The 24321-nt window shown below is 47.2% G+C and overlaps 1 protein-coding gene across 1 annotated transcript in view; it reads left to right on the top strand.

Annotated features, from left to right (window-relative positions):
* Nucleotides 1-22719, top strand: part of PTK7 (protein tyrosine kinase 7 (inactive)) — a 101164-nt gene extending 78445 nt beyond the window's left edge. The window contains exons 7-21 of the mRNA XM_083733140.1: nucleotides 1070-1339; nucleotides 2141-2274; nucleotides 4877-5012; nucleotides 5331-5450; nucleotides 5705-5854; nucleotides 7944-8094; nucleotides 10196-10323; nucleotides 11481-11684; nucleotides 15159-15314; nucleotides 15947-16179; nucleotides 17583-17663; nucleotides 19428-19579; nucleotides 19685-19863; nucleotides 20845-21742; nucleotides 21994-22719. Coding sequence (XP_083589266.1) covers nucleotides 1070-1339; nucleotides 2141-2274; nucleotides 4877-5012; nucleotides 5331-5450; nucleotides 5705-5854; nucleotides 7944-8094; nucleotides 10196-10323; nucleotides 11481-11684; nucleotides 15159-15314; nucleotides 15947-16179; nucleotides 17583-17663; nucleotides 19428-19579; nucleotides 19685-19863; nucleotides 20845-21005 — 2255 coding nt within the window. The 3' untranslated portion in view covers nucleotides 21006-21742; nucleotides 21994-22719. The remainder of the gene's footprint in view (nucleotides 1-1069; nucleotides 1340-2140; nucleotides 2275-4876; nucleotides 5013-5330; nucleotides 5451-5704; nucleotides 5855-7943; nucleotides 8095-10195; nucleotides 10324-11480; nucleotides 11685-15158; nucleotides 15315-15946; nucleotides 16180-17582; nucleotides 17664-19427; nucleotides 19580-19684; nucleotides 19864-20844; nucleotides 21743-21993) is intronic.
* The last annotated feature ends 1602 nt before the right edge of the window (nucleotides 22720-24321 follow it).

Raw genomic sequence — 24321 nt, 5'->3', positions numbered from 1 at the left:
AAGACCGTATTGTGGGTCAGCGCTAACCAGGCAACAACCTGACAGTGGCAACAGGGCCCAATATGGTTGATACCAGGAACCACACTGTTTTTAGGGATTATGAGGATATTCCCCTAGCTTCCAAGGCTTTGGTCTGAAGGTTCTGGTCCTTGACATAATTCTGGGTAGGGCAGAGCTGACTGAATTTGGCCTCCTTCACCCCTTTCCCCAAGACCTGAGTGGTCCACATGTGGCAATATAACACTGATTTCCCCCTCACCTCTAATCACTTACTTATCTTTCAGTGGGACAAGGTTCAGTTGAATCTGCTCTTTTATTACATACATCGGAGCATTTCAGGCCTTCCATAGAATCATTTATACACTTCTCTTTACGGTTCGCTTTTTTCAAGTCATTTGAATTCACTTTCCTGAAAAATACAACTACAGTCGTACCTTGGAAGTCCAACAGAATCCGTTACAGAAGTCCGTTCGACTTCCAGAACGTTCGAAAACTGAAGCATGGCTTCTGATTGGCTGCAGGAAGCTCCTGCTGCCAATCGGAAGCCCCGTCGGAAGTTTTGGCATCCAAAAGAACGTTTGAAAACCGGAACAGTCGCTTCCGGGTTTGTGACATTCGAGAACTAGGCTGTTCAACTTCCAAGGTACGACTGTAACAGCGAATAAGAATATGGTCAATTGCTGTAAAAGAAAAATTAAAGAGATTACATGAACTGAATTACACAAATGATGTATATGATTTTGTGGAAACACGGCATTCTTTTATAAAATACTTTGCTGATAACCCTGAAGAACGGTAACCGCCAAAATCACAGATTGGACTTGAGCAAACTTAACTAGATTGATCCATCCTGGAAGGGGGGGGGGGGTAAGTTGGGATTCTGTTTTTGTATCTTTAATTTTTTTGAAATCAATAAAACATTATTATTATTATTATTATTACTACTACTACTACTAATACTACTACTACTCCCAAATATGAGGCTACATATTTGTGGCATGGTCCACCCTCAGCTCTCCCCAATCTGACACCGCTGCTTTCTAAGTTCAGCACCTGCATTTCTCCTCAGAAATTGAAGATTTCACCTACCTGTTTGGCCCAAAGACGTTCATTGCCAACAAAGAGCAGCGGGTGTCCTGCATAGCGCCTCGGGGAGTCCCTGAACCACGTATCTGGTGGGAGAGAAATGGCGCCCCACTCCCTGCGACTGGCAGAGTACACCAAGAAGCCGAGGACCTCGTCTTCACTAGCGTTGTAGAAAAGGACTCTGGAGTGTACACTTGTCATGCGGTGAACAAGGCTGGAGAGAAGAAGCAGAACCTGACCATCACAGTAGCAAGTAAGCAGACTCCTTTTGCAGATACTGAGAGCGCGGAAGGAGCACCGTGTGGGAGAGAGTCATGGGTGTGGGATTGAGAGGAAAGGAAAGGGAGGGTCCAGTTCTGGTTCTGGGTTGAGAGTTTGAAGGACAAAACCAGCTACCCCTTGGTTCTTGGGACTGGATTGGCCCTGCACTGGAGTTTTGGCCTGAACTGTGGTTTTCCCAAGATCAGCGGTGAGGAAGCTCGGGTCTGGGGACTGAATATGGCCCTCCAGTCCTCTCTATATGGCCCTCAGCACTCTTCCCAGGCCCAGCTCCAGGCTATTTCCCTCAATGGCTCTGCTCTGCTCCCTCCCCAGAGTCCTTTTTCCTGGCTGGAAACTGCCCTTGAACTGTGATAATTGATAGAATCATAGAGTTCTATAAATTCACAGAATCATAGAGTTGGAAGGGACCACAATGTATGTGCTGCTGGTGTGTGTGGAAACCTCAGGCTTTTGGTGTACCCAGGTGCGAGTAATATCCGTCCCCTCACCCACTTTTACCTCAGGCCCTCTCCCACCACTGATGTGCGGCCCCCAGAAGGTTGTCCATGAGGGAATGTGGCCCTCTGGTTGGAAAAGGTTCCCCATCTCTTCCCTGGATCCTTTTAGCAGGTCAACGATGGCTTCCTTGCCACGTTCTTTGAATTACTGCCACAACTCTTGGGCAAGTTATTCCGCAGGCCTCTTGTGCTTAAGATGGCATGGGATGATCTTACCGTTTTTCCTGCTCTGGAGTCAGCTATGACGAGTGTCTGCTTTTCTCTCCTGCCTCCAGCTATGCCAAAATGGGTGGAAAAACCCAAGGACAGCCAGCTAGAAGAGGGCAAGCCAGGATACCTCCACTGTCTCAGCAAATCGTCTCTGAAGCCCACAGTCAGCTGGTTTCGCAATGGCATCCCCATTTCAGAGGTAAGTGCTGAGGGGCTTTGTGGAACTGGCTCCCCAATTCTGCGGCTGCGTCTCCTTTATTGCTCTTTGCTTATATTTTAAGCAGTAAAAGGTAAAGGTAAAGGACCCCTGGACGGTTGAGTCCAAAGATGATGGCGCTCATCTTGCTTTTCAGGCTGAGGGAGCCGGCATTTGTCTGCAGACAGCTTTCATGGTCATGTGGCCAGCATGACTAAGCTGCTTCTGGCACAACAGAACACCGTGACGGAAGCCAGAGAGCACAGAAATGCCATTTACCTTCCCGCCGCAGCGGTACCTATTTATCTACTTGCACTGGCATGCTTTTGAACTGCTAGGTTGACAGAGCAACAGGAGCTCACCTGGTCACAGGGATTCGAACCACCGACCTTCTGATCGGCAAGCTGAAGAGGCTCAGTGGTTTAGACCACAGTGCCACCCACATCCCTACAAGTTGAAGCAATCCATCCTCTCCCTGCCCCTACCCCATCCCAGTTCTCGTTTTACTGTTTCGGGGACAGGGGTAGAGGATTCTCAATTGTGCTGCAAGACGAACCTGCTGAATCAGGCGAGTGGCCCCATCCAAGTGGCCCCATTGGAGACCTCTGGGTACTGAGTGGTATATAAATTCAATAAATAATAATAATCTAGTACAGCTTTCTGGCTGACCAGTTTCCTGCAGGAAGCCTGAAAACGGACATGAGCACAACAGCACTCTGCTCACCTGTGATTCCCAGCAGCTGGGTGTCAGAGATATTATGCCTGTGTCTTAGGGATGTCTTTTTGTATGTGAGTATACATGCCTGTGGGGATGCGGGTGGCACTGTGGGTTAAATCACAGATCCTAGGGCTTGCTGATCAGAAGGTTGGCGTGATGGGGTGAGCTCCCGTTACTCGGTCCCAGCTCCTGCCAACCTAACAGTTCGAAAGCATGTCAAAGTGCAAGTAGATAAATAGGTACCACTCCAGCGGGAAGGTAAACGGCGTTTCCGTGTGCTGCTCTGGTTCACCAGAAGCGGCTTAGTCATGCTGGCCACATGATCCGGAAGCTGTATGCCGGCTCCCCGGCCACTAAAGCGAGATGAGCGCCGCAACCCCAGAGTCGGTCACGACTGGACCTAATGGTCAGGGGTACCTTTACCTTTACCTTTATACCTGCCTGCGTCCTGAATATAGTGTGTGTTTCAAGAAGGGGCGCATCGGTGCCCTCAAGAGAGCCCCCCCCCATTACAGCACAGCGAACCAACCCAATTAAACACGGCCATGTGGCCTCTGGTCAGAGCCGCCATTTTCCTTCTCTCTCTCTCTGTCTCTCTCTCATTCTCTCTCGCACATGCTCATTTAAACCCTCGTTGTGTGGTCTTGCAGTTCAACAGCTGACTGTGTCCCGTGGCTGTCTATATATGTGCGTATGTATGCATATCAGGTTCCAACCGGCTTAATCCTATTATGCAATTAAATCCTTTTCATAAAAAAAAAATACAACAAAAGGGAGACGGGCTCAAGCATCTGACACAGAACTAAAGAGGCTTTCATTTGCTGTCTCCTTTTTCAGTCCCCCCTTTCCCCTGTGAGATGCTTCTAGAAACAGGGCCCTGTTCTGGCTGTTGCAAACATGAGCCAACTAGAACCTCGTTGGTGGTGGAGACTTGACTGTGCTAGGTAGATAAAGGGGGCACTTGAGGTTCTTTTGAATTCTGCTGTGGGGCATTGGGGCTGGTGCCAGAGCCAGTTCTGCTGCCTAGAAAACAGACTTCTCAGTTTCCTAGTTACACTTTTTAAGAAACAGAATTTTTTAAAAAATGGGGGGGGGACTCTTCCGATTTTTATTTTTATTTAGTGGTTCTTTGCTATTCTTTTCCGAGGCAAATCAGGGATGCCCTAACCTGCTGGTGATTTATTTATATCGTAAATTTATTTACTGCTTGATTGTAGGGGGATGAGGACCCTTAAAAACAGCTTACAGAAAAGAGAAAACGGTGAAATTATCACAGAGAAATTTACAGCCGTGATTTCAAACGTACAGAAAGTTAAAACCGGAATGGAATGGACTAAAACAAATTAAAACTCATGCACAATTTCTAAACACTTGGGTAGGCTTGTCTGAATAAGAACAATAATTTGTAATAGTTTATGACTTGTACCCTACCCATCTGACTGCGTTGCCCCAGCCACTCTGGATGGTTTGCAACAGAATGTGTAAAAAAAGAAGAAGCAAAAATGGACACTGAGAACTTCCCAATAATTTATTATTGAATGCCATCAGCAGGCATCAAAAAGAATACAGGGAAGGCGCTTTCTTGATATCAATAGGCAGGGAGTTCCACAGTGTTGATGGTGCCACACTAAACGATCCAGTTCTTACAGATGCGGTGCAGTATTGTGTTGTGCCTGCAAAAGCGCCAATTCCACCGATCAAAGTGAACTTTTGGGGCTCTGAAAAGGCATAAGGGTAAAAATGAAGGTCCAGGTGTAGTCTCCGGCAGTGGAAACGGAAGAAGTAGCCTGCACAAAAACCACCCCCTGGAATTGTTTCTTTTGACTTGGGGGACCTTAAAAGGCCTTTGTGCTCATCATATATTGGCCATTTTTGTACCTCTGGCAGGATTCCCGCTTTGAAATTGCCGAGAATGGGACGCTGCGGATTAACAACGTGGAAGTGTACGACGGGACAGTGTTCAAGTGTTTGAGCAGCACACCAGCCGGGAGCATTGAGGAGCAGGCTCGGGTGCATGTCCTCGGTATGTGAGTCCTGTTGGGGGGGGGGGAACTCTTCTTGTTTTCTGTATGCATGTGCTACACAAAACAAACGCATGCGCTCACAATTCAGCTGAGATTCCTTCATTGCTAAATGACCCCTGGGAATCCCTTCCAACTATGAATCATTCGGTCAGCGCGCGTCTCCTGCTCCTGAAGAATTGGAGCCTTTTCAGGGCCTCGTGTGCCTGAGTCTGTGCCTCCCTCAAGCACTGAACTGTCTTGTAAGGAGACCTAAGGATTCATTGTTTTGTGTTTGATTACTGTGCTCATGTCTCCTTACCCGGGCATTTTAATTTCAGAAAAGCTGAAGTTCACCCCTACCCCTCAGCCTCAGCAGTGTGTCGAGTTTGATAAAGAGGTCACCGTCTCTTGCTCTGCCACAGGCCGGGAAAAGCCTGCAATCCAGTGGATTAAAACCGGTGAGGAGGAAATGTTCAAAATGTGCAATGGGCTTTGTATTGCCCGGCCTTACTGCAAAAAAAAGTCTCTGGGTGTTTGCCTTTTTCTTTGCGGAGAAGTGCAGGAGCTTTGCATTGGGTTTCTAAAATGTTCATTGTCCTTTGTTGACAATAGTTTCCCATCTCTGCAAAGCTAATCCTTCGCCAGGACATGGTAGGTCTTAGTCGGCTACTTGCGATCTGCTCCTGAGTTATCTTTCTACTCCTCTACCCAGACGGGAGCAGCCTGCCAGCCCGGGTCAGTCAGAATGCTGGAAACATGAGCTTTCGTAAAGTGACGAGGAGCGACGCCGGAAAGTATACTTGCATTGCTTCCAACGGCCCTCAGGGAGAGATCAGAGCGACCGTCCAGCTCACAGTGGCAGGTAAGCATTGGGTAGAAGAGGGTTGTCTTTTTAAGCAGTGCTTGGCGACTTAAGAGTTCCGAGATCCGCCAGCCTGATTTTCTGAGGAGGCCTGTGGGGTGGTCAGTAGTCACTCTTGGTAAAATGTTGACATTTGGGTCAACACCACCAAAGAGGTGGGCTCCTGTTCATGGCTCTAGACACACTGCCCACCTGATAGCTCAGTCAGTAGAGCATAAAACTCTTGATCTCGGGGTCGTGGGTTTGAGCCCCACATTGGGCTAAAGATTCCTTCATTGCAGGGGTTGGAATAGAGGACCCTTGCCGTCCCTTCCAACTCTACAATTCTGTGCTTCTGTGAGCCTTGTAATGCTGTTTTTGTGTGTGTGTGAGAGAGAGAGAGGGGGGGGCAGACAGACAGACAGACACAAAGGCTGGGCAATACAGTGGTACCTCAGGTTACATATGCTTCAGGTTACATAAGCTTCAGGTTACAGACTCCGCTAACCCAGAAATAGTGCTTCAGGTTAAGAAATTTGCTTCAGGATGAGAACAGAAATTGTGCTCCAGCGGCGTAGCGGCAGCAGGAGGCCCCATTAGCTAAAGTGGTGCTTCAGGTTAAGAACAGTTTAAGGTTAAGAATGCACCTCCGGAACAAATTAAGTACTTATCCTTAGGTACCACTGTATTTGGTTTTCAACATTTTGATATATCACCAGCTAGATATTGCGATGTACTGATAAATCGTAATATCAGAAATATGGATGGAACTATGTGGAGGTATTGGGTGGTGTCACAGGTTTCTCTTATGATTTTCAATTTTATACATTTCAATAATTTTGCAATCATTTTAACATTTCAAAACTTGACTTCCTACCCCCTCTTTTTGAGGTTCCTTAAATTTATTTTTTAATATTTTCTGCATATTCCATATTAATTTAATCATTTGTTCATCTACTTTAAATGTATACTCTTATAAAACTGCAGGTTATTACAATACAGTTGTACCTTGGAATTCGAACGGAATCCGTTCTGGAAGTCCGTTCGACTTATGTTCAGAAACCAAAGCGTGGCTTCTGATTGGCTGCAGGAGCTTCCAATCAGTTGGAAGCTGCAGAAGCCCCGTCAGACATTCGGCTTCCAAAAGAAAGTTCAAAAACCAGAACAATCACTTCTAGTTTTCGGGAGCTGGAACGTTTGACTCCCAAGGCATTCGGGAGCCGAGGTACGACTGTAGTCCTGCCACAGTTTCTTTGTAAATATTCAATAAACCAATTCCATTCTTTATAAAAAGTTTTGTTAAAAGTTGTATAGTTTTTTATAAAAAGTTATCTTGATTTCTTATTTTTCTGGTAAGTTTCGCCATTTCTGCATATTCCATAAGTTTTTGTATCCATTCTTTCGTCGGGACTTCTTTCCATTTTTGGACTGCTGTAGTACGGCTGGGTGATTTTTGCCGCTGTAGTAGGGCTGGGTGATATATCATCCCAAACTGGTTTGAAGTCCATATCATGATGTCGGTTTCATAATTTTTGACCTGGTAATATATTGCAAATCATAACGCACGCGTGCGCGCACCCCCCCCCCCCATAGCACAGCCTTTTTCAGCAACTGGAAAAAGCAGTATAAAGGTAAAGGGTTGCAGTGCACAGAAACACTGTTTACCTTCCCGCCGGAGCAGTACCTATTTATCTACTTGCACTTTGACGTGCTTTCGAACTGCTAGGTTGGCAGGAGCAGGGACCGAGCAACGGGAGCTCACCCCGTCATGGGGATTTGAACCACCAACCTTCTGATTGGCAAGTCTGAGGCTCTGTGGTTTAACCCACAGCGCCACCCACATCCCGTATATAGACATTTAAATAAGTGGCTTAGTCGTCAGTGGGATACTGCGACTTCTGGGGAGAGTGGCTCTCAGAACTGATGGTTGCCATCCATATCGATTTCCAACATGCTCTCAGACATAATGTCTGCACCTGGGTGCAGCTGTCTTTCAGTCCTGCCTTTTCTTCTGGGAAAGAAAAAAGTGGCGAACCCTAATGCACCAAAACTCATACAATGATATGAAAAACAGCCGCCAAACAATGTGAAGTTTCTTCCTTATTTTTAGTTTTCATAAGCTTTAAGCTGAAGCCAGAAGACACAACCGTCTACCCGGGACACACAGCCATGTTCCAGTGCCAAGCCGAAGGCGACCCGGCGCCACAAATCCAGTGGAAAGGGAAGGACAGGATTCTGGAAGTTGACAAATTCGGGCCCAGGTAATGGTCCAAAAAATTCTCAATACCCCTATTGGGGAAAGGCACCCTTGCACTCACCAAGTGCTGCCGTCCTGCTTACGCAACAGACTTCTGCTTGGATGGTGGAACTTCTCCCTTCTGAAGCCCCCCAAGATCTGCTGCACAGGCTTTTCTTTTGGGGGGTACATGGGGAGAGGAGAATGAAGGGAAGTCCTGGTGCTTAGCATTGGATTCAACCCAATGGATGTCCAAGTTACTTGTGTCTGTTGATTTCTCCGAGTCTGCTCTTTCTTTATATCCTGCCTTTATCCCAAGAAGCTTTAGGTGGTGACCATACGTCTCCCCATTATATCCTCACAACAGCAACAACCTTGCGAGGTAGGTTAGGCTCGAGAGTTAAGGGACTGGCCCAGGATCACCCAGCAAACTTCATGCCCGAGTGGGGATTTGAACTCTGGTCTCCCAGGTCCTGGTCCAGGCCTCTTAACCGCTGCACCACCCTGGCTGCAGAGTATGATTTAGTTGTATACAGCCCTTAACTTGTTCCTCCGTCGCCTCCTGCAATAAGCCTCTTGCATTCACCCGTTGCTTTATAGCAGGGCCTTGTCAACTTGAATTTCAAGTTCTGCTGCTGAAGAGAAGCATTTTTGCAGTAACTGTAGCTTAGTTGACCCAACCGTGTTGCCGTACTAAACCGCATCAGAAGCCTGTGTCTTGATGGTTCACCAAGTCCCTTGCCTGCTGTGTTTTTACGGAGAGGGAGGCTCTCTTCTGCAAGATAGGGGTCACCTCCAGGCCTCTTGAGTCCTCTGGCTGCACTTCTCCACAACCTTCTCCTTTTGTATATGTGCGTGGGAAGAGCATGGCACTCCCTAGCCCATGGCGCAGCTCTCTCTGGTTCCCGCACAGCCGGAGCGAACACAATAGGCAGGCAATTAAGGGATCATCCCTTTTGCTCTGAAGGGCATGCGGCAAGAACCAGCGTTTAGGGTTGATTAAAAAGCCAGGCAGACTCTTAACAAGAGCGTGCCTCAAAGCAGTACATCACTGTTGCAGTGGAAGGTAGGTGGAAGCACCCAGAGTGGAAGCACACTCTTGCTCAAAAGGATCGCTGGTAGCAGAGTGGGGAAAGGCTTGGCCCAAAGCTTTGTAGGGTAGGAGGTGGAGGTCAGGGTGCACCAGTGGACTTGATCTGCTGGAAACCCCAGGGGTCAAATTTGGCCCTTGTCACTCCCCAGGCTACACCCCCCCTTACCAGTAATACCTCTCCACTGGCTCTTTTATGCAGCCTCCTTGGGTGGACAATGCCTGGAATAATCTCTTAAACTCGGGTTTGTGGGTTCAAGCCCTGTGTTGGGCAAAAGATTCTTGTCTTGCAGGGGGATGAACTCAGTGACCCTTGGGTTCCCTTCCAACTCTACAATCCTATGATTGTATGTCTTTAGGCGCCTGGTGAAAACATTCTTCTTTACCCAGGTCTTTGGGCTTTGCAATATGAGTGGACTGTCATTATGATTTTCATTATTATTATTATTATTATTATTATTATTATTATTATTCTATGTCAATTATGTTTTTGATGTTATAACTGCCCTGGGATCTTCAGGAAAAGGGCAGTATATAAATTGCATAACAGTCGTACCTTGGAAGTCGAACGGAATCTGTTCCGGAAGTCCGTTTGACTTCCAAACTGTTTGGAAACCAAACGCGGCTTCTGATTGGCTGCAGGAGGTTCCTGCAGCCAATCAGAAGCCACAGAAGCCTCGTCGAATGTTCGGCATCCAAAAATAGTTCGCAAACCGGAACAGTCACTTCCCAGTTTGCGGCATTTGGGAGCCAAAACATTCAAGAACTAAGCTGTTTGAAAACCAAGGTACGACTGTATTATTATTATTATTATTATTATTATTATTATTATTATTATTGCTACTATAACAACAACAACAACAAGAATACATAATAATGCTAGTAGTAGGTGGTTGGCTTTTAGTTTACTAGAGCTGCTCCCCTAAAGATGCCGTTCCATGGTGCAGGTGTATTCTGTTTGCATAGAACCATTCTCTGGAGCTACCTAGGGTGGTTCTGCTTACTGCCCCCCCTTCTCGTCCGCTTCCTTTTGCAGGGTCCAAATTATGTCTAACAACTCTCTGGTAATCTATGATGTCACCAGTGAGGATTCCGGCAAGTACACGTGCATCGCCGGAAACAGCTGCAACATCAAGCATCACGAAGCTTTCCTCCACGTCGTGGGTAAGGGACGTTCGCATAATATTCCCACTCAGCCACTTCACTCTGCAGAACTGGCACTGTTAAAGGCGTGCCACATACTACTCACTGCACATTTGTAAGAAATCAATCTTGTTGTGCCTGTTGACCTTGGGAAGATCCTTTCACTGTAATCTGCGGCTGCTAAAAACATCTTTCTTTAGGCAAGCCTACCCATTTATATATACGTGTGGAATGTTGACATAGGTTTTAAATGTCTATGCCTACTAAAGTATCTTGATTGAGTGAGTGAGTGACATAGGCTTTAATATGGTTTAAAAAAAAATTCATTGATTTCAGTTATTTTTGTTTTTTCCCCCTTTTTTATTAATTTTCACAAAATTATAAACAAACAAAACACACAAACAAACATAAATCATAACCTTATTGAACATTGTTATTAACATTGTTAAGTGACTTCCTCGCTTCCCCTTGGTTGAATTTCCATGCATATCCTTACAACGGCTTTCCAAATCCTAATTCTTATAAACCTAACTTAGTTCATTAACATCCTTATATCTTTTCAATTCAAAATTGTACATGTTAAACATCACTTAGCTTATATAAAATCCTAAGCCAATGATTTCAGTTAGTTTTCAATGTTTTAGAACTTTTTTAAAAAAAATCCATGCTATTGTTTTATTCTCTTTGCAAACTGCACTGAGGGTTGTTGTTGTTTTAAATTACAGACAAACAACATACAAATTTTATGAAATAATTGTCCATTTCAGAGTGGTCAGGCAAATGTGTTTGGGGTGCAAGAAAGTGACTCTGTTTTTTTGCAAGACATATTCTTCATACTTGTGGTTGAAAAGGAGGAGAAGGGCAGAATATTCTCATGTCTGCATACTATGACACTTAACAGCATCACTAGGGGGTAGCCACCGTTGGACACAAAATACCCTACGCAGACTGGTTCTAACAACATCTGAAAAGAACCATTCACCCTGCTCAAGAGGCTGGCACAGCTGTCCTGATGAAGGGAGGGTCGTCAAGCTAATTCTGTACATTGCAAAGAAAAGCTAAGAGCATGCTTGGTTGCGGTATGTACTGTGGCATGTGGTGACCAGATGTGGCTGCTGTGATGTGGAGGCAGCATCGCAGGCCTCTGTTTCATGTCATGCCTTCCCTTTTGCTTCCAGACAAACCGGTGACAGAAAGGGAGGGTGCACCAAGCAGCAACACTCCCTACAAGATGATCCAGACCATCGGGCTGTCGGTTGGAGCTGCGGTGGCCTACATCATCATTGTCCTGGGCCTCATGTTTTACTGCAAGAAGAGGAGGAAGGCGAACAGGCTGAAGAAGCAGCCGGAGGGGGAGGAGCCAGAGATGGAGTGCTTGAACGGTAAGATGTTGGAACTTGAATCCCAGCCAGGAATGGGGTAGCCTACATTCAGGTTAGGCTTCCTGGTTCAGAAGATGAATGAATTATTTACCTTCGCTGTGGACAGATGCTTGGGCCTGCAATGGTTCCTTTTCAGGAAGGTAGTCTGAAGAGCTGTCCAAGTTGATGTAGTATTATTTATTTATTTATACATACATACATACATACCCTGCACATCTGGCTGAGTTTCCCCAGCCACTCTGGGCGGCTCCCAATCGAGTGTTAAAAACAATACAGCATTAAATATTAAAAACTTCCCTAAACAGGGCTGCCTTCAGATGCCTTTTAAAAATAAGATAGCTGCTTATTTCCTTGACATCTGATGGGAGGGCGTTCCACAAGGCGATGAGGGAACCGCCAGAAGGCCCTCGGAGCTGGACCTCAGTGTCCGGGCTGAACAATGGGGGTGGAGATGCTCCTTCAGGTATACTGGGTCGAGGCCGTTTAGGGCTTTAAAAGTCAGCACCAACATTTTGAATTGTGCTTGGAAACGTACTGGGAGCCAATGCAGATCTCCCAGGACCGGTGTTATGTGGTCCCGGCGGCCACTCCCAGTCACCAGTCTAGCTGCCGCATTCTGGATTAATTGCAGTTTCCGGGTCACCTTCAAAGGTGGCCCCACGTAGAGCACATTACAGTAGTCCAAGCGAGAGATAACTAGAGCATGCACCACTCTGGCAAGACAGTCCGTGGGCAGGTAGGGTCTCAGCCTGCATACCAGGTGGAGTTGGTATCACACTGTGACAGAGCCTTCCCTCACTTGGGAATGGTCCAAAGGATGTTCGACACCACAATTCCCAGCCAGCACCAGCCAGCAGTTGTAGATTATGGGAGTTTTAGTGCAAAACACCTGGAGGACAGAGGACTTGGAAGGCCAGTCTAGGGATTATAGACAAAAACTAACATAATCTCCAGGAGTTCTTGAAAGATCTCAGATGTGACATTTCTCACCTCCTAACTTAATCCATAACTTGTACTCAAAATCTGCCTGGAAAGTAGATAACACTACTTGTTGTTGGGTTTGTTTTTTAATGGGAAATTACAGGCAGTCAACTTAGCATCTGTCCCGGGTACCGTATATTGGGAGAAAGTGGTATTAAAGGTGGAATGATACAGAATATAGAAGTCTTGCTGAAGAAGAAGTATTAGGTCCCGCAAAGCTGGTTCAGAGTTCTTTGAGAGTGTCAACAAGCGTGTGGGTAGAGGTGATCTGGTCGCACATTCGGGCTTTCAAAATGTGCCTCACTGAAGGCTCCTAAGTAAACTTGTGGGATAAAAGGGCAGGATCTCTTATGGATGAATAACGTACTAAAGAAACAAAGAATAGGAATAAACTGACAGTCCCACAATTGAGGGGGGCTGAGGACGTGTGCTTCTTACCTTGTTAATAAGTTATTTGGAGATAGGGATGGGCACTGAGGAGGCGACCAGATTATTCAGGATCCTGAAAACTCAAGGAGATTGAGAAGAGCTCCAAAAGGACCTCTCTGAATCAGGTGAATAAGCAGCAAAATAAGTTCAAAATAATGCACATTGAGGCAAAAAATATTCCTAACTTCACACTTGCATCAATAGGATCTGAAGCATGCTATTCTGTCGCTTTTGTGGAGAGAAACTTAGCAAAACACTTTTAAAAGATTGGAAGGAACTTCTATAAATTTGCTTTATTCAGAGAGGGCATGATTTTAAATTACTTGGTGCTGATTTTAGTAGGTTTTTGTAACTTTCCCTCCCAACGCTGATAATAACCTGCAGGAAATAATGTAGCTGTGCAGGGAGGGGACTGTCTGCCTCTTTCTAAATTGCTCTCTCCTGCCTTTTGAGATGTTTACAATGTCGCCGCAGCCTTTTCTGTGCAAGGCAAACTTCATCTGCTGGGCTCCTCTTGAGAATGCAGGAGCTGCCCAGAATACTCTCATTAATCCCTCACTGCCGACTGCGGGACCTGCCTGCTGCTTTGACTGCTGAGGGACTGTGATGAGTTCTGATCTTGACTACTGGAGGGTTATGAAATAACCACGAGGGGTATCTAGCAGGAGCCTCGAGTGATAGGCCAAACAGCAAGAGGGGCTAATCAAATTGCAGGAGCTGGAGGGCAGCCAGTTCTGTGCACTTAGCAGGCCCCTCTGAATTCTGTGGCAGCATCGCCCTCTAGCGACCAAGGCAAGCCACTCAGTAGGGAAAATGGACTCTTCTGCCTTGAAATAGATCCCAAATTCTAGAAGGCTGTTTGTGTTGGGTCCTTGCTACAAAAACAAAGTTTTCTGGGGTGTGTCTGTGTGACACAGATCATGATCTGTCTTGTGGAATAGGTTTGATAGGTGAGTGGAGCAACACACCTGCCCAAGTCCCTTGCACAGTGCTTCAATAATCATAGTAATCATAATCCTAATCATAAAAATAAAAATACCCTGCCCATCTGGCTAGGTTTCCCCAGCCACTCGGGCAGCTCCTAACAGAATATTAATAATAACAGTAAAAACATCAAACATTAACAACTTCTCTAAACAGGGCATCCTTCTGATGTCTTCTAAAGTCAGATAGTTATTTATTTCCTTGACATCTGATGGGAGGTTGTTCCACAGGGCGGGCGCCACTACCAAGAAGGCCCTCTGTCTGGTTCCCTGTAACCTCACTTCTCGCAGGGAGGGAACCGCCAGAAGGCCCTCAGCACTGGACCTCAGTGAATGATGGGGGTGGAGACGCTCCTTCAGGTATACTGGGCCGACATCTAAAGGTCAGCATTTTAGATGTCGGGTGCTTGGGAACACATTTTGCCAACCCTGTGCTTGGCAATGCTGCTTTCTGCGGGGATCAGTTGCATGCCTTCAGTTTCCCCACAGGAAGCTCGGTTGCACGGCTACATCCCTGCTGCCTTACATCTGATGTCACCTATGACATCAGGTGTGGGACAGGTTGGGGGTGCTTTAAGGGCTAAATAGGGACTCAAGCCAGGGCCAGATTTGGCTTGCGGGCTGAAGGTTCCTCACCCTGCCCTTGGGAATCCAGGGAGCAGTGGCGTAGCATGGGTTGTCAGCACCCGGGGCAAGGCAAGTAATTTGCGCCCCCTAACCCGTGAGAGAGAGTGAGTGAGCCAGGTAGGGGCAGAGAGCTGCGAGCGCAAGCGCGCCCCCCTAGATGTTGCGCCCGGTGCGGCCGGCCCCCCCTGCACCCCCCACGCTACACCACTGCCAGGGAGGAGTTTTTGCCTTCTCGTTCCCCTCTGCATTCACCCCACAGTGTTTCAGCCACACAGCAGAACAGCGACTGGCCTCCTTTTATGGGGGAACTGGGCTCCCCTGAAATGCACCTTGCATGCACTTTGCAATCAATGCTTTTGTTTCCGGAGGCTCGTTAGCACGGAGTTCGCGATCCCCAGGAAGCGTTCCAATTCTTAAAAGCGGTCCTTTTTGACAAGCCCGTTTCTCTTTCCAGGGGGCACTCTGCTGCAGAATGGGCAGACCACCGCTGAGATTCAGGAAGAAGTGGCCCTGACCAATCTTGGCAGCGGCTCCGCGGTCAGCAAGAGGCACAGCGCCAGCGATAAGATGCACTTTCCCCGCACTAACTTGCAGACAATCACTACCTTAGGTAATGCTGCATAGCAACAATGCTAGTTTCTGTTTGCCACTGAGCAGTGCTTTGGAGTCACAAGACTCTGTTTTGCATTCCACACATTCCAGGCTGTTGGAAGTCAGACAGGAGATGGATGTGACGCTACTACTTTCCTGTTCCTTTGTTGTTCAGTTGCTCTCTGCTTTCACAGAGAGAGGATGTATTTCTTTTCTGTCTGCGTAGCTTAGTAATAAAACCTAGCAATGTAGCCCAAACTTCTCATCTCTTCCCTGTGCTGGAAACTCTGCTGAATGGGGGATATGCCTGGAGCCTTATCAGAGGCTCAGGTCGTTAATTATCGTTGGAGGGCGATTCTGGAAGAGTCATTCTATCGAACGCAGATTCCGACAAACAATCCTGCTTTCCATTTGCTTGCTGGTGACCTCAACCTATTTCCCCTAGAGTTTGACCACTCGACATTTGCTTTCCGTCACTTAACTAACACCGCACACTATAGGTGTAAAGTATCATGTAGCTATTTGGGACCATGGGTAAATAGGTCAACGGTATTCCGCGCAGGACATACGAAGGTCTTGTGCAGTACATTGTGTTGGTTTATCTCCCCGCTTGCCACGAGAACAGCAGCAAAGCTTGTCCTCTTCTTCCAGGGAAGGGCGAGTTCGGAGAAGTCTTCCTGGCCAAGGCAAAAGGCATCGAGGACAACGAAACCGAAGTGCTTGTTTTGGTCAAGAGCCTTCAAACGAGGGATGAGCAGCTGCAGCTGGACTTCAGGCGAGAGTTCGAGATGTTTGGCAAGCTGAACCACAACAATGTGGTGCGGTTGCTGGGCCTTTGCCGGGAAGCTGAGCCTCACTATATGGTTCTGGAATATGTGGATCTGGTAAGAAGTCCCTCTGGGACTGTCAAATCTTTGTAGGAGCGTTATGGCAGGTAGCCTGGCCTTGAAATTGGGCCAACTTTTCCCCCTACCAAAGGCGTTTTACTGAGGCCGACCTGCCTTGCAGGAGGTGAACCACGTACAACGCCTTGATTTCCTTTGTGGTATAATTGAAAATTCAGGGACGCGGGTGGCGCTGTGGGTTAAACCACAGAGCCTAGGACTTGCCGATCAGAGGTCAGCGGTTCGAATCCCCGCGACGGGGTGAGCTCCCGTTGCTCGGTCCCTGCTCCTGCCAACCTAGCAGTTCAAAAGCATGTCAAAGTGCAAGTAGATAAATAGGTACTGCTCCAGCGGGAAGCTAAACTGTGTTTCCGTGCACTGCTCTGGTTCGCCAGAAGTGGCTTAGTCATGCTGACCACATGCCCCGGAAGCAGTACGCCGGCTCCCTCAGCCAATAAAGCGAGATGAGCGCCGCAACCCCAGAGTCGGCCACGACTGGACCTAACGGTCAGGGGTCCCTTTACCTTTATAATTGAAATAAATAGATTATACTTTGACTGATGCTGAAAGGCCCGTTGACTAAGGGAATTGCCATAATGAAAACTGTGGGGTGCTCCTAGGATACTGCCGACAATTGAAGGTCTTGGATAAAGCAGGATATGCCTGCTTGTTAGACATCTCTTCGAGAGGCAGATGAACATTGGGTGGCCCTTAACTGTTTTCTAGTGGGGGGCAAACGCCAGCAGCTTATGTAGAAACACCAGCTGTTTGCATTGGAGGTGACTGCATAGATTTCAGTCTCTGAAATGGATGGAGTGACAAGGGAGTCTGGATTCTATACAGGGCTATATTACTTTGTAAGTGAAGGGAATGTATATATAATCATTCACCCACTTTTGAAAGTTTCCTGAATATAGCAGTGAGATAAATGATTGCAAAGCAAATGAGAGGAGGAGGAGGAGGAATACCATGATGTTAATGGAAGATAATATTTGGGTTTGTAGGGGGTATTCCAGATTATATATGACTATAGAAACATGGGTCACTATTTTATCCCATGTTTAGCCCAGACCATTGATCCATCTTATCTTAACACTGTCTCCATGGACTGGCATCATCTCTCTGGGTTTTCTGGCAAAGGACTTCTCCTGCCCTAACTTGAGATGCCAGGTGCTGACACCTGGGATCACCTGCATGCGAAGCAGAGATAGTTGCAGCCACACAGAAGGAATCTCTCTCACTCACACACTCGGTTGGTTTTGTGCTCTCCTGGTAGCACCAGAGAAGATGCTGCCGCTTTTGCCTGGGCAGATGAGGCCATCCCTGCCGTCGTCCTTCCTGCCTTTCGGTGCTTTGTGCGTGCAGTTATGAAAACAGCAGCTTCCTTTTTTTCCCCCTTGCAGGGAGATCTGAAGCAGTTCCTCCGGATTTCCAGGACTAAAGATGAGAAGCTCAAGCCGCAGCCCATCAGCACCAAGCAGAAGGTGAAGTGAGAACTTTGCGCCACCAGTTTCACCTGGGGGAACTTTACACCAATTTCCCTGAGGCAATTTTATGCTTCAGCATGTGAATAAGCCGACAGCCAAGGGAGGAGGGAACAAGGCGCAGCCTGCTCCCTGGGGGCCAACCATGATATAATTCAGTGGTATTGGTCTAAATGCTTGGCCTGACATATAGGCTACAACCTTAAATCCCCCTTCCAATCCAGGTGTATTTTATTAATGAAATTACTCAACTGCCCTTCACCGCCAAGGTCCCAGGGTGGGTTACAACAATAGAATCTACTATTATAAAAAACCAGATAAAAGCATTACAATGAGAAAACACATAAAGCAGTGTTTTCTTTATATACATTTTTATTAATTTTTTAACATATCATTTCCAACAGTCATAGAATTATAGAGTTGGAAGAGACCACAAGGGCCATCGAGTCCAACCCCCTGCCAAGCAGGAAACACCATCAGAGCACTCCTGACATATGGTTGTCAAGCCTCTGCTTAAAGACCTCCAACGAAGGAGACTCCACCACACTCCTTGGGAGCAAATTCCACTGTCGTTTAACATAAGTCATTTAACATAACTTCTTAACTTATACAATGTTTTAGACTTCTGTCAACAACCTCTGAAGATTTTCTGTTCTTTATCACTTATTCTGCATTTCTGAATTTCTCTATTACTTTTAATTATCATTAACTAATAATTCTCTTCATAATCTTCCTTGCAATATTTCATATTATCCTCCTTACAGAACTTCTTGCAGTCCTACTAGCGTAATCTGCTTATTACAATTGCTTTTCAAATAGTTCAGATATTTACTCCAGTCTTCTAAGAATCTCTGGTCCCACAGGTTTTGAATCCTTCCTGTTAATTTATCTTAATTCTGCATAGTCCATTAATTTCATTTGCCATTCTTCTTTCGTTGGTAATTCTTCTTGCTTCCATTTTTGTCCCAAATAAAGCAGTGGCTTTCAACCGGTGTGTTGTGGCACCCTGGGGTGCCTTGAATGATGGCCAGGGGTGCCACATGCAACACTGGCCTCTGTCCCTCTTTCCTTCCCTCCCTTCTCTGATGCCCTCTCACAACTCTTCCTCCCAAAGGCTTGCACAGCTGTTTGTTGCAGTAGCCCTGGCTACAAGCTCCGCAGGCGAACGATGCCTCTGGGGCTGGCCAGGGGGTGCTCCCCAGGCCTCTGTGGGGCAGTGTGAGGAGGCACCCCTCTCTCTGGCAGCTCAGAGACCACAGGCGGCAGCTGCGGATGCCCAGAGGACTCCCAAGGAGAGCGAAGGAGAGAGGAGGCTGAGGGAACACTCCCCGAGGGAGGGGGTTCGAAAAAGGGCGAGAGGCTGCAAGCAAGGGGCGACGGAACTAGACAACTCCTGAGCCCCACAGTTGTGGCCACAGAAAGAATGTACAGTGGTACCTCGGGTTACAGACGCTTCAGGTTACAGACACTTCAGGTTACAACCCCACTAACCCAGAAATAGTACCTCGGGTTAAGAACTTTGCTTCAAGATGAAAACAGAATTCGTGCTCCTGCGGCGGGAGGCCCCATTAGCTAAAGTGGTACCTCAGGTTAAGAACAGTTTCAGGTTAAGAACGGGTCTCCAGAACGAATTAAGTTCTTAACCCGAGGTACCACTGTAGTTGGTCAAGGGTGCCGTGGGCCCAAAAAGGTTGAAAACCTCTGGCATAAAGCATTCCATATGACTTGATTACGCTTTTACAGAGCTGGTCTTTTTCCAAACAGGTGTCCTTCTGCTGCCAGGTGGCTCTGGGGATGGAGCACATGTCCAACAGCAGATTCGTGCACAAAGACCTGGCAGCGCGGAACTGCCTTGTCAGCGCACAAAGGCAGGTGAAGGTGTCCAGCCTGAGCCTCAGCAAGGATGTTTACAGCAGGTAAATAGAGACAGCTGCACCTCCCTTGGCTGGTCTGAATGCAGCACATTTGGGGTTTTTTAGGGGCCAGAGAACTGACCTGTCCTTTTGCTTCCCTACGGGCAGCGAGTACTATCACTACCACCAAGCCAGGATCCCTCTCCGCTGGATGCCCCCTGAAGCCGTCTTGGAAGATGAGTTCTCCACCAAGTCTGACGTCTGGTCCTTTGGGGTCGTCATGTGGGAAATATTCACGCTGGGGGATATGCCCCATTCCAAGCTGGCGGATGAAGAGGTGCTGTCGGGTACGTAGATCCCCACTGTTGCCTATTCCCTGGGCTTAATAATAATAATAATAATAATAATAATAAAAATAAAAATAATAATAATAATTTATTATTTATGGCCCGCCCATCTGGCTGGGTTTCCCCAGTCACTCTGGCCCGCTTCCAACAGAATATTAAAAACACGATAAAACATCAGACATTAAAAGCTTCCCTAAACAGGGCTGCCTTCAGGTGTCTTCTAAAAGTCAGATACAGTAGTACCTCAGGTTACAGATGCTTCAGACTCCGCTAACCCAGAAATAGTACCTCGGGTTAAGAACTTTGCTTCAGGATCAGAACAGAAATCACGCGGGAGGTCCCATTAGCTAAAGTGGTACCTCAGGTTAAGAACAGTTTCAGGTTAAGAACGGACCTCCAGAACGAATGAAGTTCTTAACCCGAGGTACCACTGTAGTTGTTTATTTCCTGGACATCTGAAGGGAGGGTGTTCCACAGGGCAGGCGCCACTACCGAGAAGGCCCTCTGCCTGGTTCCCTGTGACCTCACTTCTCGCAGTGAGGGAACCGCCCAAAGGCCCTCAGCGCTAGACCTCAGTGTTCAGGCTGGATGATGGGGGTGGAGACGCTCCTTCAGGTATACTGGGCCGAGGCCGTTTAGGGCTTTAAAGGTCAGCACCAACACTTTGAATTGTGCTCGGAAACATACTGGGAGCCAATGTAGGTCTTTCAGGACCGGTGTTATGTGGTCTTGGTGGCCACTCCCAGTCACCAGTCTGGCTGTCACATTCTGGATTGATTCTGGCTTCCAGGTAGCCCCCTGTAGAGAGCATTGCAGTGGTTCAAGCGGGAGATAACCAGAGTATGCACCACTCTGCAGTTCTTTGAAATTACTGCAACCTTTACAAGAGTCTCAGTGCTGAGTTTCCATAGTGTGTGCCCCTTGCTAAGGGCTGGGCCAGCCGTCCCCTGTGTCCTCAGCCTCCTCTTCTTCTCTCTTTAGGTTTACAGTCTGGGAAGATGAAGCTTCACCACCCAGAGGGCTGTCCCTCTAAGCTCTACAAGGTGATGCAGCGCTGCTGGGCTCCCAGCCCAAAGGACCGCCCGTCTTTCAGCGAGATCGCCAACATGCTGGGAGAGAGCCCGTCCGAAAGCAAGGCCTGAGGAGGGAGGTGCTGCCCGCCCCTCTCTGGCCGGGGTTGGGACACAGCGGGAGCCTGGCTTTTGGCATTTTGACTGTTACAGACTCCTCAAACCGGGACCTAAGAGTCGCAACCCAAAGGGACCATGGGATTTTTACATGCAGCGCCCACGCGGAGGGTCACAGACGCAGCGCTCCCGAAGGCCTCAAGGCCTCTTTTTTTCTACCAGGCCCACACACCCCTGTTCCCTTGCGCCCAACCAGACTGCGCTCCTCCAGGTTCTACCTCTGATAATCCACAGGGCTAGTTGGAAACAGCGACATCCCAGAAATGAAGGGGAATCTGGGAGCCACCGTGGGCCAGTCACAAAAAAAGAGAGTCTCTGTGGTGATTCCTCTGTCTTGGGACATCTATCCTTTTCTCCCTCCCCTTGAACAAAACCCTTTTGGGGAATCCTTTTAGCGAAAAGCACACCCAGGTTACTTCCAGGAGCTAGAAAGTGTCTTAACATTGGGGGGGGGGGTAGAGTGCAGCATGCTGGGGGCTTTTCTGTGCTGCTGTGCAGCCCACAAGGTTTTTTTAGGGGGGGAGCACTGGGAAGAAGTCTAAAGTAAGCCCTGAGCAACGCCCAGGGGGAGGCTGTCGGCTTCTGTATTTACAGCAAAACCGTGTCCCAACGCCTGCCCTGGTACACCTTGTGGGTTTGGCATTTCTTGCTTCCTTGATTTATATTTCTCAGTGCAATGGGTTCAGCAGCAGGTACCGTATTTTTCGCACCAGACCACGAGACTCACCTAGTTTTTGGAGGAGGAAAACAAGAAAAAAAAATATTCTGAATCCCAGAAGCCAGAACAGCAAGAGGGATCGCTGCGCAGTGAAAGCAGCAATCCCTCTTGCTGTTGTGGCTTCTGGGATAGCTGTGCAGCCTGCATTCGCTCCATAAGACGCACACACATTTCCCCTTACTTTTTAGGATGGAAAAAGTGAGTCTTATAGAGCAAAAAATACAGTACTCCCAACCCTGCGCTTCAGTCATTTTCGAACACCTCCTTCCCCAAGCTTCTGCCATATCAGTTGAGCTGACCTAGGAGGCTTTGGAAGGCAACCAGCCCCAGCCCCACTCCCTGGGCTGTACGCCTTATCTGAACAGGGTCCAGCAGCCTTTTTGTATGGCCATATTATCCCCGCCATTTTCTTGGGAGGTTGCCCCCTTCCCCCTTGCACAGAATCTGGTGTCCCGCCCACACTGGAAAGGAGACACACACCCCCTCCTTGCCCGTCACACGCAGTCCTTTTCTTTCATCCGGCGAGGAACCTGTATATTTATTAAGCAGTCCTTCCACCTCTCTTCTCCTCGTGTCGTCCATCTTGTCAGGCCTTCTGCCACCTCCCTGCATATCCAAAAATACAGAGCAAAGAACACTTAAGTGCCTGGCATATGAAGGAGATTTTTCACTAGCTTTCCTGACTATCCAATGCCGCCTTTTTATATGATTATTTGGGGCAATGTTTGTTTTCCTTTTCTTTCTTACTTTTTTTTTTTAAAAAGTTGACACCTCTCAGCCTTAGTAATTTTTTTATATATATTATTACTGGAATTGCAGCCTAGAGTCATTTTTTTCTTTTTTTAGTTTCAGTTTGCTTAAGCGGAGGGGTAGAACAGCCAACAGGTGTTCTTTTTTAAAAACAAATAATATGCTGCTCTCAATAAAGAGTCCCTCACTTTTTTAAAAAAACCCATAAGACCAGTCCTGTATTGCTTTTCTCTGCTTCCTCCCCACCCACCCTTCCCCTCCTAGGTGGATCCTGCTGTCAAGAATAAAGTTATATTTTATTTGAGGCTCCAAGGAAGTCTGGTTGGGTGGAAACTCTCAGCTTCCACAAAGCGACCAGGAATCACTGTGTTATTTGGCAAGACGCAAAGAGCACCGTTCATCTCCTCATCTGCAACATTCCTTTAGTTCCCAAATCTGTCTGTTTGTTGAAATTAAAGCGTTGTCTCTATCGGGGAAGGGCCATAATACAGTGCTAGAGCATTTCCTTTGCGTGCGAAAGGTCCTAGGGTTGATCTCTGGCATATGCAGGGAGGCCTGGGAAAGTCACTTACCTGAAACCTTAGAGAACAGCTTCCGGTAGGCAATACTAAGCCAGGTGGCCCATTGGGTCTGACTCCTCCAAGATGCAAGGAAAGAGATTCTGACGAAACATCAAGAAGAACTTTCTGACGGTAAGAACGGTTAGATAGTGGGACCGACTCCCTCGGGAGGTGGTGGGTTCTCCTTAGAGGTTTTTAAACAGGTTGGATTTTCATTTGTTGGGGATTCTTTAACAGCGATTGCAAGGAGTTGGACTAGATGACCCTCAGGAACCCTTACTATTCTATTTGCTTCTCAGGAAGGAGAACTTTGCCTTTCGCAGCTTGTAAGGGATATATCACTTCGCAGCCTTCTCTTGAAAACAGAATACACAAAGAGATTAGTTTTCAAATTCAGGAATCAGAAATGAAGTTCTTTTCTCTCGTCTAACGTCAAAGCATGTTACCAATAAAGCATATTTTTAGAGCAATTCATTTCATTCCCTGGACATTTTCAAATGAAGAACTGAACACATTAGTACAGATTGTACATATGCAAAGTGCCTTTCCCCTCTAGATGTGGTTGGGCGAGCCGTAAAAAGTTTTATCAAATCCTCTCCCAAAGGCAGAACCACCCCCTCTTATCTCCACCTCTCCCCAAAACACAGATTAACCTACATAATCAATTGAGACTACCATTATTGCTCTATAAACTTCAATTCAGCTGCGCGGTTCCAAGTTTGGGATCTGCGTCGTCTGAATAAATCGGCTCTACCGTTTTCTATCACTAATTAGCATGGACCCATGAAGATAATAGTACCATGGAAATCTCTCGTTTCTTATGTTGTAAACCACCCTGAGATCTGCGTTTGAAGGGTGGTATACAAATTTAATAATCAAAATTGGTATTGTATTAGATTTTTTCTTTCTTTTAAAAACCACATACAAAGCTAGCAGGCACACCAACTCCTACGGGCCAAGGCTGAGGCAGTTTTGCCACCCCCCAATATATTTTTTTAAGTGGCTGGGCCCCCCTCAATATTTGGTGGGGTGGTCTCTGCCCCCTGGCTCCTCGCAATGTCGCATGCATGACGTCACTGAAAGGCAGTGGCTGTCCCAAGGTCGCCCAGTGAGCTTCATGGCTGGGGGCACAGGATTTGAACCTGGATCTCCCCAGCCAAATTGCCACACCAGACTGTCTCTCACATATAACAAGAGGTGCAGCTACCAAGAAGACCGCGTCTCGAGCAGCCACACACTTTAC

The sequence above is a fragment of the Podarcis gaigeae genome (genome assembly GCF_964106915.1).
Source record: "Podarcis gaigeae genome assembly, chromosome: 3".
Classification (NCBI taxonomy): domain Eukaryota; kingdom Metazoa; phylum Chordata; class Lepidosauria; order Squamata; family Lacertidae; genus Podarcis; species Podarcis gaigeae.
This window is presented reverse-complemented; position numbering and strand designations above follow the sequence as displayed.